Genomic DNA, 12139 nt, shown 5'->3' with positions numbered 1-12139 from the left:
GGCTTCAAATGGATTATTTGATAGTCTGGGTTAAAATGAGCCATCTGGGTATGGCAGGTATAAGTGATGAGAAAGCATGGATAAAAATAACAATATTAATATCAGGCATAACTTTTGCACAGTGGTAAACCAGACTAAATAATTCAAAGTCATGAAATATGAGTCAAAGTCCTTTCAAAATAATCAACATAAATACTCTCTATTCGAGAATCCAGACCTAAGAGATGCCACCTATCGGCCAACTTTGAAAGAAGAGCTTTGAGGGAACCAACAGAGGCTAGGCATTTACCGCAGGTTGATCAAGCATTGTTATTGTTCACTATTTTCTGATTTCCTTATTTTTTTGTGGACATTAAGCTATCATTATGTCGTAAGCAATATATTTTATCCATTAATATTGTGTATGAGGATTATAAGTTGCTTTTCATTGCTACAATGCGTCACTGTACTGTGACGTTCATAATAAAGAAACCACGTTGCGAAATGATAGGCATTGTAGGGTGTATTCAGTTTTCTCTGGATAAATTTTTAGTACCAAGCTTTGATAACTTTGTAAGTATGGTATTTTATGCATTTGTATATCAGTGTGAGGTTTTTTAAATCTGGCAAATCTTAAAGGAATTCCTAGATGGGTCAATTTGACCCAGCCAGGAATTCTAGTGTGAAGAATATTTCTGGAGTGCAACAGTGTACTTGCCGGTCTCAATTTTCTTCCTCCTGGGAACTGGGGGAAGTTCATGCAACAAAAATGAACTATCATCATCAGTTGATGACACTTCCACAGGAAATGCCTTTTTCTTTGGGTAGACAACACTTATTTTATGCAGGAGAGCTTGCCTTCTTGCCTCAAAGGCGTAACGAGGTTTCCGAGCTTGCCCCAGCTTTCCAATGCACTTCTCATACTCCTTGGCGCCTCTTCGTATGCATCTAAAGAAAGGACGCAATGAAAACACTTAAAAGAGATTTTGATAAAGGTTCGTATAAAATTTTCCAGATTGATTTTCCAGGGGGTATTTGAGGGAAGGTTATAAAGAAAAAAAAACCATTTAATTGAAAGAAACCTGTTAATTCAGTTATTGTATCTATGGACATGAAGTACATGTATGCAACAATCTGAGTGAAAGGCTTCCTTTTTCAGAATCGCCAAACTCTAAACAAATAGGCGATTCCTCTGCACAGTCCAATCAAGATAAATCTACAGAAATAGGGAAATTGCATAGTTTTTATAAACAGTATGCTGATATAAATAAGATAAATCTTCAGAAAAAGTCAACCTTTTGGGTAGACTCAAGCATTAACTTAAGGTTTGATTAATTGAGCAGTATATAATTCCAAACAAATCGAAAGAAAAAGTGAACCTTATACGTACATTCATTGATTTAATCAATTCCTCAGATATAAGATTCAAAAGAAATCGGCAAAAATGTCAACCTTATTGGTAGACTCGTAGAACTTTGAAATTCCTCAGTATAAGATTCAAAACAAATCGAAAGAAAGAGTCAACCTTTTTGTTAGACTCTCACGGTTTTATCATTTCCTCGGCATAAAATGCAGAAAAAATCGACAGTGTCATCCATTTCGGTTGACTCAAATGCTAACTTAAGATATGGCTATTATCTCATGTTTATGATTCAACAAATGTACACTCACTATATATACTGAACTACCACTAATACTAAAATGTAACAATAATGTTGGATGATTCCTTTGGAGGAAATTGTAAAAAAAATCCACAGAAAGAGTCTACCTTTCAGGAATACTCAAATGTAAACTATGATTTAGGATAATTTTCTTTGCAGGATACTGTAAAAAAAATACTCAGAAAGGTAGTAAATTTTGCATACCTTTTTAGTATTCCTTTTTAGTGCGGTACGCGATTATGCAAAGCAGTCCCCCTGAATTTGTACAAGGAAAACAAGTGAGTGGTCGTATGCGCATCATAACACTCGCCCTTATTTCAACTTTTAGTTGTATATCAACTGTTTATTTTTCTAAGGTTTAGGGCACAGTCGTGACACACAATGTTAAAAAGTGTAGACAGCGTAGCGTAGCGGACGACGCGGCTGGAGCCACTACAGCGCATTCTGCGGGCGTTTTCCGTAAACTAGCACCCTCCCCTACCGTACCCCCTCCCCTCCAGTCCCCATTCCACTTTTATTCTTGCTTTGCGTGTTGCATACGGTAGGGATACTATGCGGGATATCATTTAAATAAAATCACAACATGTGCAAAGCAAATGCCCATTTATTTTATAAAAGTTCACATAAAAAGTCACTCACCTGCAAAATACAATGATTTGAATTAGTAAATAAATAAACACTATACACAGGATGGCGAAAGCCTGACAAGAATCTCTCCATGCCTCACTTGTGTACGCATAAGTCCTCGTACCCACACACACAGCGAACTATAATTCCTCAGTGTCATCACAAATTACGGGATAAGAACACCACAAAGAAAATTCCTTTACCAGTGGCCACTTCACTGCACTGAATATGAGATTGTTGAAAAACAGAAATTGGTAAGCAAAATCAAGATCACTATACAAGCGTTAATGGGCTGAATATACGTGACTTTTCGAAAATATAACGTTGTCAACCACTTCACACACCACACGCAGGCTTGAAAACTTGATGTAGAGAGAATTAAGTTAAAATAGAATCAACAACTACATACAAACAACGCCTAAAACCGTACATCGCGATAACACAAGATCTAACCGGTCCACAGTAAGTAGATGTTTTCCTAACGATCAAAACTTTCGAAATGAGGAGACGAAATTTCATTGGCCGATTCATGATTGGTCGATGGGTGAGACAGAGGAAGCACACATATTTCATATTTCCTATTTATTATTAAAGATACCAACTGAGTTACATTACACAAGTTATGAAATAATTTTTTACGCAATAATATTTATTAATCAAAACTATCTTGCGAAACGATAGCGTTAGTTCAAGAAAACGCCCGTCAAGCTGTTGTGTCGCACGCTGTCAACAGTTCGCCCGCCTTGTGCCTAAGCCCTGGTTTAGGGTAGGGAAACATGTGGAGTAAACCGATTTGCTAGCTAGCTCGTGGACAATTCTTGCATCTCCAACTCCTGAACATCCAACGCATTTCCTGTCTGGCGTTGGATATGCGATCATTGTCTGAGAGCTGCTCTGCATAGGAGTGTTCGCATTCCTTTCGTTGCTGATTGCCTTCTTCAACCCTCAATCCATGTTAATTGGATCTGCATCGTATCTGAGTGAGTGATCATTTTCATGTTATTGTTTCAGTGTAAGGAAATATGTATGCACAATGTCTTAGAGTTTTAGGACTATTAAGTATGTGGTGTCATCAACACTTACACTTCCTCTCCAAGAAATTTAGTTTTTGTTTTCTCTTGCTTTTCATCGCAATTGCTTCGTTCATGCGTGAATATATGTGCACTCGGTGGGAGAAGCTACTTCATTGTAGCAAATTAATCATTTTATTACGAATCGTATTGGCTTTATAGTGATTATTTTGTATGCATATACTGGTTTTCATTCCAGATTTTAAGACTTACGGCCACTTGTTGCGAGGACTTACCTTGTGGGAAACGTGCGCTACTGGCATAATTAAGTCTTATATTCAATTCGTAATTTTTCAGCTCGTTCACCCCACTTATATTCAGTTATAGGTGTGTAACAATAATAAATCATAAATTCGCAGTAATGAATTAAAACACTTTTTATGATAATGATCAGTCATATGGTATAAAGATTTGACCTGACGAAGGTAGCATTTTATGAATGGTTAAATTTTAAAGGTTATGGGAATTCGTGTAGGTGGGTAATCCGTCGATAAAGGGTGGGTAAAAACATGGCGTTAATGTAAGTACAGTTATCAGACCTTCGTTGGCAGTCACCTGTATTATTTGAAACTGATTATTCTCTTTCTAATAATGTTGGTTTTTGTTATTTTCTGGCATTTATTTAATACCTATGCTCTTGCCTCGACTTTCTCTTATGAACTGTGAAGGTATCCGTGCTTGTCAATGCAGTGTGTTGCCCCTATATTTATCAACATGGCGATACTAATTCCCATTGCCCGATGACAAACGTGCGGAAACGGACAAAAAACAGCCAGCCTACAAAACGGGAGGTAAAAAGTGACAAGCCGCAATTAATACCCGTCTCCTCATTTAATTGGTTCTCCTGTACAAAACTGTAGCCATTCCCATGTGGAAAAATTTCTGGTCCAGTTCTGGAGCAGTAAACTTTTCCACATGGGATGGGCGTACCCAGAATCAAAACTATGTGGATGGGGCAAAACTAGCTGTGGCCGTTCAAAGTTGTAACTGTTTTGCACAGAAAAAGGTTAATAAAACCAAAATTTCAAGGAATTCGTGGCAGCAATCGGTTACTTTTTTATATTTATTTGCTACAAAAAAATAATGACTTTTATTTGTTCCGATTAATTCCGATCAATTATTTTTCTTCCAAAGGAAACTTTGTTCATGACTTCTGTTTTGAACTAAATTTATTTTCGCTTTAAGGGGGGTTAGTTGCCCCATCCCTCAGCAGGGTACGCCTATGAGTGTAGCAAAGGAAAAGCAGGCATTGAAATGGAACATATAATGCCATGTCCCCCAAACTCCCTGAGACACTTTCACGCAATCGGCCCATGATTCGCATGACTGGGCCATGACAAGCAACAAGGTAACAGCTGGTAGCCGAGGAAGATTAACCAGGGTGCAAAGCATGCAGGTGGGCACTGCTGGCCCATACTGCCAATATATTGTCATTTGCAATCCCGGTTGTTGATTGCAATGAATTTCTTGTTTTTTTTCTACCCAGTTTGTTTAATTGATTCTTGGAATTGAATATCAAAATGTGCGTCAGGTGTACAGCTAGGAATAAAGGCTAGGGGGGTTTCTGGTGTAACTAATGTTGGGGGTATGGCATAGCCACATACCAGGGTAGGCAGGAGGTGTGAGGGCCCTCCGCCATAAAAACTAAAGAGAAATGATTCAAATTTGTGAGTTTTGCGGCATTCTGAGAGATATTTTTTTATCCTTACACGATTCCATAATTAATATTAATCCAATTAATTGAAATAGATTAAACTTTAAAATTTCTCTGAGCTCTGGGGAGGGGGGGGGGGTTTCATCCCCCAAAACCCCCCCCTCTCGCTGTTCCACTACTGTACATTGTGCTGTATTTGTATTTTCTTATTATACTGTTTTTAAAAGGGAAACATGTTCATGATTAGGGCCATAAAGGAAGTTCAGAATCTATATATTTCATCTAATATAGCTTGTTTCTTATTTTTTTTCTGCTTAAAATACAGTTACGCTGTATTTCCTCTAGTTGAGTTAGAATTGGAGATTATTATGAAATACTCAGTAATATTTTAAATTTATTACATGTCGTCGAAGTCACATTCCGTCAAATATGTGCTAAGTGCTAAGTCTAGGTTTCTAACTAAAGATTTGGTTAGATGAGGATGTTGGAAACTATCCACAAGATAGGGCTGTAATTTATGAGTTTCTGAGGTGATTTGTTATTGGGTATTTTCTCTTGTCCACAGTGTATAAACAGTCCTGTTTAGATGGCTGTGTATCACGTGTTTATTTTGCTACTTACGACTTTTACATTGAATTACTAATGAAATAAAGATTAGTATGCCTTGATGGCATTTCAGTCATGGTTCATTTCTACATCTAAATTAGTCTTCTTACCATTGCTCAAAAGACATATCACAGCTCTAGCTGCAGTTACTATATTCATGGAATTTTAACTGTGCCACTACTGTACTGTAGTTTATTTAACTGGTAATAGGCATTTGCAATGATTGTCCTTCTATTTCTACCTTAATGCTTTTTGGGTCAAATTAAGTGGTTATTCAACATTATTTTTGCAGCAATACATTCTAAAATAACTTGCCTGAACCTTGATATTCTCAAAGGGGGTATTATCGTGAAGTTCTTGTAGTTTTGTCTTCTGGATGAAGAGCATGTGGATCTTCCTACTTGCACTTTCTGTTATTTCTTAGTTTGTTATTAAGTGCATCATCTCACCCACTTGGTGCCTCAGCTTGGTGTGATGTTAAAAGTCTTTTATCATCTTGTGTTGGGACAACCTGTAGGTGAAGGTGATGCTCCCTCATTGGGTTGACTTTTTTAGTAATGGCCTGAGGCAGTTCTTTAAACAATCTTCCTACTAGGTTTTGTCAATTATTTAGCCAAATTATATAATTCCCTGTCAAAACTAGTTTTACATTTATAACCGAGGCACATTGCTGCTGATTATCCAAGATGAGATTTCTCTGCTGTATTAAGAATTGACAGGGTAATGGTGTGGGTTAAGTTTGTCAGAAGTTGAAGGATCACTCCTACCGTACCGGCATCAAACAGTTAGCAAAATCAATATACTTCTCTCTGCATATAAAATAAATCATCTTATTCCATTGGTGCAACTGCTACACTCAATGAGGTAGGTACGTCAATTTTTCCCTCGGCTGAGGGGTCCAATTTGAACCATATATGTAATTTTTATTTTAAGAGATAAAAAATATGATCTAGACTGCAAAAATGTTCGTTAATTAATTATTCCTCAAAAGCAGCAGTCAAACTTTTTAAGAGACTTGAGGTTTTTCAGCCAAGGTATTGATTTACCTTAATTCTTTTTAGTATGAGTTCTCTGTGTTTATTACAAATATGTAGTACAGTTCTTTCAAGTTTAATCATGAATCAATGGTAAGTTTTTAAAGAATTCTCTTACAAGTGAACCCCAAATAACTGTTGCACTTAAAGTTTTCTTTTGTCAGTTGAACTAAATTAAGCCTTTATTCCTAGTTGTTTCTCATGTCATGCACAAGCCAGTTTGCTTGTTTTGGCACCAATGCTGATAACTTCTGAGGTAATAATTTGTTTTTCATTTTGTTTCCTTGCAGCCAACATTTCATCCTTTCGTGCCCATTGTGAGATACTACTTTGTTTCTCCTTGCTGACCATCAAAGCCATTCCTCATTTCCATTGGCAACTTACTGTCATCTGAACAGAACAAACTTTTACAATTATTGCTTCATGGTTTTGCAATAATGGCAAACTACGTTGGTGCTAGCAACAATGAGGAGTTTGTCGAGGAGAGGCTCTTGAATGGATTGTTCACTGGTTCATTACTCCAGCATAAAGAGCTGCTGGACAGTCTGAAAGACGTGGATGCCATGGTAATAAAGCAGAGTACTCTTTTGCATGTTGGAGTGAGATTTGGTAAGGCGGATTGGGTGGAAGAGCTTCTGGCAAGAGGGGCGGCCCCAGGCCTAAAGGATGAGAGTCAATTGAATGCACTATCTTCAGCAGAGGAGATGGTTCGACAGTTTCCCGAGGACCTTGACCGATCGCAAGTTCTTAAGTTGGTGAGATTGGTACACCGGAGAGACCAGGTGCTGAGGCGTCACCTTGAATTATCTTACAGTAAGGGTACTACCCGCACAACATCCGTGACTGGGCAAGATCGGGATATTGCATATCTGAAGTCCTCTATGGACGCCTTGCGGCAAGAGATGAAGTCTCTTGTGTGTCAGCTGACCTCCTCCTTGGAGGAACTCAGGGGGCGGGCATGTGGACGTGATGAACTGAGTTGTATAGAAGAGGCAGTGCTCTCAACTGCAGAGGAGGTGATGTCAATGAAGTTTGGCCCAGGAGGGAGGTCTGTGGTGAGTCAGCTTTCGTCTGATCTGGCCAAAGCTAGGCAGGAATGCGTGGATGCCATGATGTGCAAGACTGAGATAGTATACGGCGATGGAGTAGAGTTTATGCGTAGGTTGTATGAGAGACTGTATGATGAAGACGAGTGCACTGCTTGTGTATTGAAGTATCTGAGTGGGGATGACAGGGTGAAGGTTTTGGTGGACTGTGAGTTTAGTCGCATCGGAAGGATGAAGGATAAGGTTGTGGACTTGGGTGGGACTCAGAGGAAAGGGAATGATTGGTATTCGTTTTGTGATTTGGGGACTGATACTGTTTATTTAGGAGCAGAGATTTGTTCGGGTTACAGTGAGAAGGAGGAAGGCGCCAAGTTAGCTCGGGCCTTATCCCAGTTATCTCTGAAGCTGGTGTTTTGCAACGGGGGGAGACCATATGGGCAGGATGCAGAACAGGAGTGTGAGTGGTTGAGGGCTCTATTGGAGGTGGAGGAGGAGAGTAAGAGGGGAAGGGAATTACATCGGTGGATCATTTATGCATTGAATCAGAAGACGCAGTTTGCGAGGGTATGTCACCTTGCAGCCGCAGTACCTGGGATTATCACATTTCATGGATCAACGGCAGGAAGAGCTATTCTGCAGGAACAGGCCCGTCTCCTCTTCTCAGTCTACGCTAAGTATGTGGTACCAGCGCTGCTAGTTAAGGCAAGAGTGAGTTTTTTTTCTATTTCTTTCTCCTTCCTGTATTTTCATTAAATATCTAGTATTCCATATTTGTCGCCTATTTTGTTTTGAGAAATTTCAGTTTCAAATAACCCTTTCGCTGCTGTTCAATCTCTGAAAACCTTCTCCTCGCATGCGGCAAAAAGGTTAAAATGCGTTTTATGGACCCATGGAGCAGGTACTTCAATAATGGGCACGGTACACCCTCCAAAGGTTCGCTGATCCGGGACCCTATCCTCGACGAGCTCACCCACGCAGGACCGTCTCATCGACCCTACCAGTGGGGGTCGAAAAGTGACCGATCTGACTGCAATTTGAAAATCAATCCGATCATCAAAAAATGATTGCTTGCATCGTACTCCTGCCAATGGAGCAATCAAGTACATCTTTGAACCATGTTTCCGCGATGAAAAATAACGGTTTTATAAACTTTGCTAAAAACTTGGCTGTGGGCCACCGGAAAATGGCCAATTTAGCAAAGTTAACAAATTAGTTATTTTTCATCGCAGAAACACGGTTCAAAGACGTATTTGATTGGCAGGAGTGCGATGAAAACAATCATTTTTGATGATCGGATTGATTGATTTTCAAATTGCAGTCATAGTGGTCACTTTTCGGGAGGTAGGCCCCCCTGGTAGGGTTGATGAGACGGTCCTGCGTGGGTGAGCAGGTCCAGGAAAGGGTCCTGGATTAGGGACCCGTCGAAGTGCTTTTGGGAAAGAGCATGGAGGAAGAAAAAGTACGTTCACAGCAGTGGAAGGGCTAAATCAAAACATTCAATGCATTTTATGAAGCCATTGTTCATGAGCCATCAAATCATTAATTTATAGAATTTATATAGAATTTCAGTTTGGATAACAGCAAGCGTGAGTAACAATTTATTTTCCCAAGGTGCTACTTTTTGCCCATTCAGTGGCGGGTAGAGAGGGGGTTAATGGGGGTGCACGCCCCTTCCCTGCAGGTCCGCCCGTCTTTCAGAACATTGCAAAACCACAATTGTAACTTTTTATATCATACGATGGCATTGTCTTTCACATGTGTGTAATCACTTTAAATAAAATTTTCTTGTTCTTTGCCTGAGACTTGATCATCTTTTATTACGGTAAAAGTAAAGGCACCTCAAGATATATTTGTTGTGTCCCCCCTTGAGTTTTTTCTGTATCTGCTACAGCCTTCATGTGAGATCTATAACAAGTCGAAAATGAGAAGGAGACTTTGTTGATTTCCACTGATTTATTTCGTCCCCACGACATGTTTCGAACCATAGAGGTCATCTATGGTTTTAAACATGTCGTACAGACGAAACAAATCAGTGGATATCAACAAAGTCTCCTTCTCATTTTTGAGTATTAACTTCTATATATTTGAGCCTAATAAAATTGAACGAACCATAGCAAGTATTCCTTTCCCATGTGTAGGCCTCTTGTTTTGTCCTCCAGTTGATGTCGAATGCTCTTTGAATCCTGAAAATGGTCCATTGATTTTATGTATTTGCGTTGTAATGAAGTAAAATCTCTGACTGAAAATAGAAATAACTTTTCATTGTTTTATTTGAAAGTGTGATTAAGTAGTTTAAAATTGTTTTAATTTTACCGTATTTCATATCAAAATTGTTATTGACACATTGAATTTCTTCATATTCTGTGTTTGAAAAATTCTTACAAAAAATGTGTGATGGATATAATAAATTCAATGATATCAAAAGATTAAGACGCCAAAAATTCAAATCCATTACACAATCTCTTGAATGTAAATTCTTTATAGTTTTGCAAGTGTCATTGTTTTCCTTGACTCACCAAATCAATGATTCTTGTCACAATGTAGGTTGGTTTTAAGATAGTTTACATCTGTTTGTGTGATTTTAGCTATAGAAGTTTTGTTAGTTGGGCAGATACCTAATCGCACAATGGAAATGGACCTCATATTAATATTTTAATCGCGCATTTTAATTTTATATTCGGTTGTAATTGCATTATTTCTCTCAAGGTGATATCCATTTTTTTCTTCTTTCAGAGATGAAGGCAACCTGACGTAATTTTGACGATACATTGGGGCAATTCCTGAAGAGGATTATTTTATTCATATTCATCAGTTTTTTCATCAAGCCCCTCAGTGTATTGTAAAAGGCTTGGGTTTACCGTATTACTCTCATGTGTTAAGTAATTGTCACACTTTTTATTTATTTTATGCCTGCCGTGAGGAACTGCTTTCATATTTTGTAATCACATTGAAAGGTACATGCTGTAACTATTTTCTGCATCAAAAATTTAATTCTGCAAGTCTTTCAGCGCATTTGCATGCATTTTATCATAGATTTTCCTGTCATTCACTGTTTCATTCTTTAATCTAATTTGATTGATGCATTTTGTCATTGTGAAAATTATTTACATAGAGCTAGAGAACATATAGGTAGAGAAATATCTTCTAGGTTTTCGTTAAATATGCTGCTGGAATATTTGTATTTTTGAATAGTTTCTATTTTATATCTATCTATATATTTTCTTGCAACCACTGTTTGTTGCACAAACAGTGGTTGCAAGAAACACAGCATCCGGCTTAGTAATGAAATTTTATTCAATATGTAACCGAAAGCCCTTATATCTATAAATCCATTTGCTGCTATTTTCTGATTGCCAGGTTTACTCTTGATGATCTTATCTTCGAATAGCCTTTCTGTGAAAATTGATTTCCTTAACGTCATTTCTATGGTTTCACTTGGAAAATGCAATTGCAAGCTTTTGCAGTTGTTCTTTGATGCTGTCAGTTATAATCTTTGTGGAAAATTTTGTTTTTGAAGGATGAATATGTTGTAAGAGCTGATCTGTATTTTTAATCCCTGACTATAAATTTGATTTTGTATTCTTTCAGTGATTTTTTCTGTAGGCGTTTGAAAGATTGGAAATAAAGTGCATTTTTTCACATTTTGGAGTATAATTAAGTCATTTTAGACAGTTATCCTCTTTTAATTCCAATATTTATGCCAGCTTAATCCAATTTTGTCTATAAAGCTGTCTGCTCTTTATCAGATTATCTGTATCATTCGTGTAATAGAGAAGCATTGCCTTCATGCAGGCATTCATACTTTCAGCATTATCCTTTTTCTCGTTAATCAGTTGACCAAAAAGAATATCCTCAAGTCCTTTTTTGTAACCAACTGTGAATTTCACCTAACTCATATGTACAAAGACATTGTATTCCAGTAAAAGATATAGTGAATGTAATGGTTTTGCATGGTAATACTATGCAGTATATCATTTGAAGCTATTTGCATCTTATGCTTTTGTGATATCTTCACTCTTTGGGAACTGCGAACAGTTACAACTGGAAGGAGATGGTAACACTAGTTCTGAATGAATAATTAGCTCTTGATGCTAACAATAAGTAACTCTAACAACCAATGCAGCCCAAAAAGCAAGTTTGATGACCTTTATTCTGAAGGACGGCAGTAGGCAAAGTTCGTTGGTTGGTATGTGTTTGCAAAAATATCCAGGTATCTACAGTGGAACTTGGTTATAACGTCATCAAAGGGACCAGAAGATTTTAAACGTTATATCCCAGTGACGATATAAAAATATCAGCGTTAATTTTTAGTGACACCACAGCTTGACATTGCACAAACAAAACACAACTAACGATGTATAAGATAACTGTCAACATACGCGATGCTCACCCGGAGGTAGGTAGTGATGTGACTTATGATCTACCGTAACTAACAAAACAAACAATACAATATGGTGTGCCA

At 37.9% G+C, this 12139-nt stretch overlaps 1 protein-coding gene across 1 annotated transcript; it reads left to right on the top strand.

The window, feature by feature from the left end:
- Window positions 1-3032: 3032 nt before the first annotated feature.
- LOC124172240 lies at window positions 3033-11318 on the top strand. The gene is made up of 3 exons (XM_046551658.1): window positions 3033-3247; window positions 6922-8385; window positions 10411-11318. The coding sequence occupies exons 2-3, from the start codon at window positions 7069-7071 to the stop codon at window positions 10414-10416; spliced, it is 1323 nt and encodes a 440-aa protein (XP_046407614.1). The 5' UTR covers window positions 3033-3247; window positions 6922-7068; the 3' UTR covers window positions 10417-11318.
- The last annotated feature ends 821 nt before the right edge of the window (window positions 11319-12139 follow it).

The sequence above is a fragment of the Ischnura elegans genome, assembly GCF_921293095.1.
Source record: "Ischnura elegans chromosome 13 unlocalized genomic scaffold, ioIscEleg1.1 SUPER_13_unloc_1, whole genome shotgun sequence".
Taxonomy (NCBI): Eukaryota; Metazoa; Arthropoda; class Insecta; order Odonata; family Coenagrionidae; genus Ischnura; species Ischnura elegans.
The sequence above is the reverse complement of the archived record's forward strand: the minus strand, read 5'-3'. Positions and strand labels throughout refer to the sequence as shown.

What these genes read in the sequence shown, in the direction of transcription:
- LOC124172240 (XM_046551658.1), top strand. Translation starts at nt 7,069, where the DNA reads ATGGCAAACTACGTTGGTGCTAGCAACAATGAGGAGTTTGTCGAGGAG.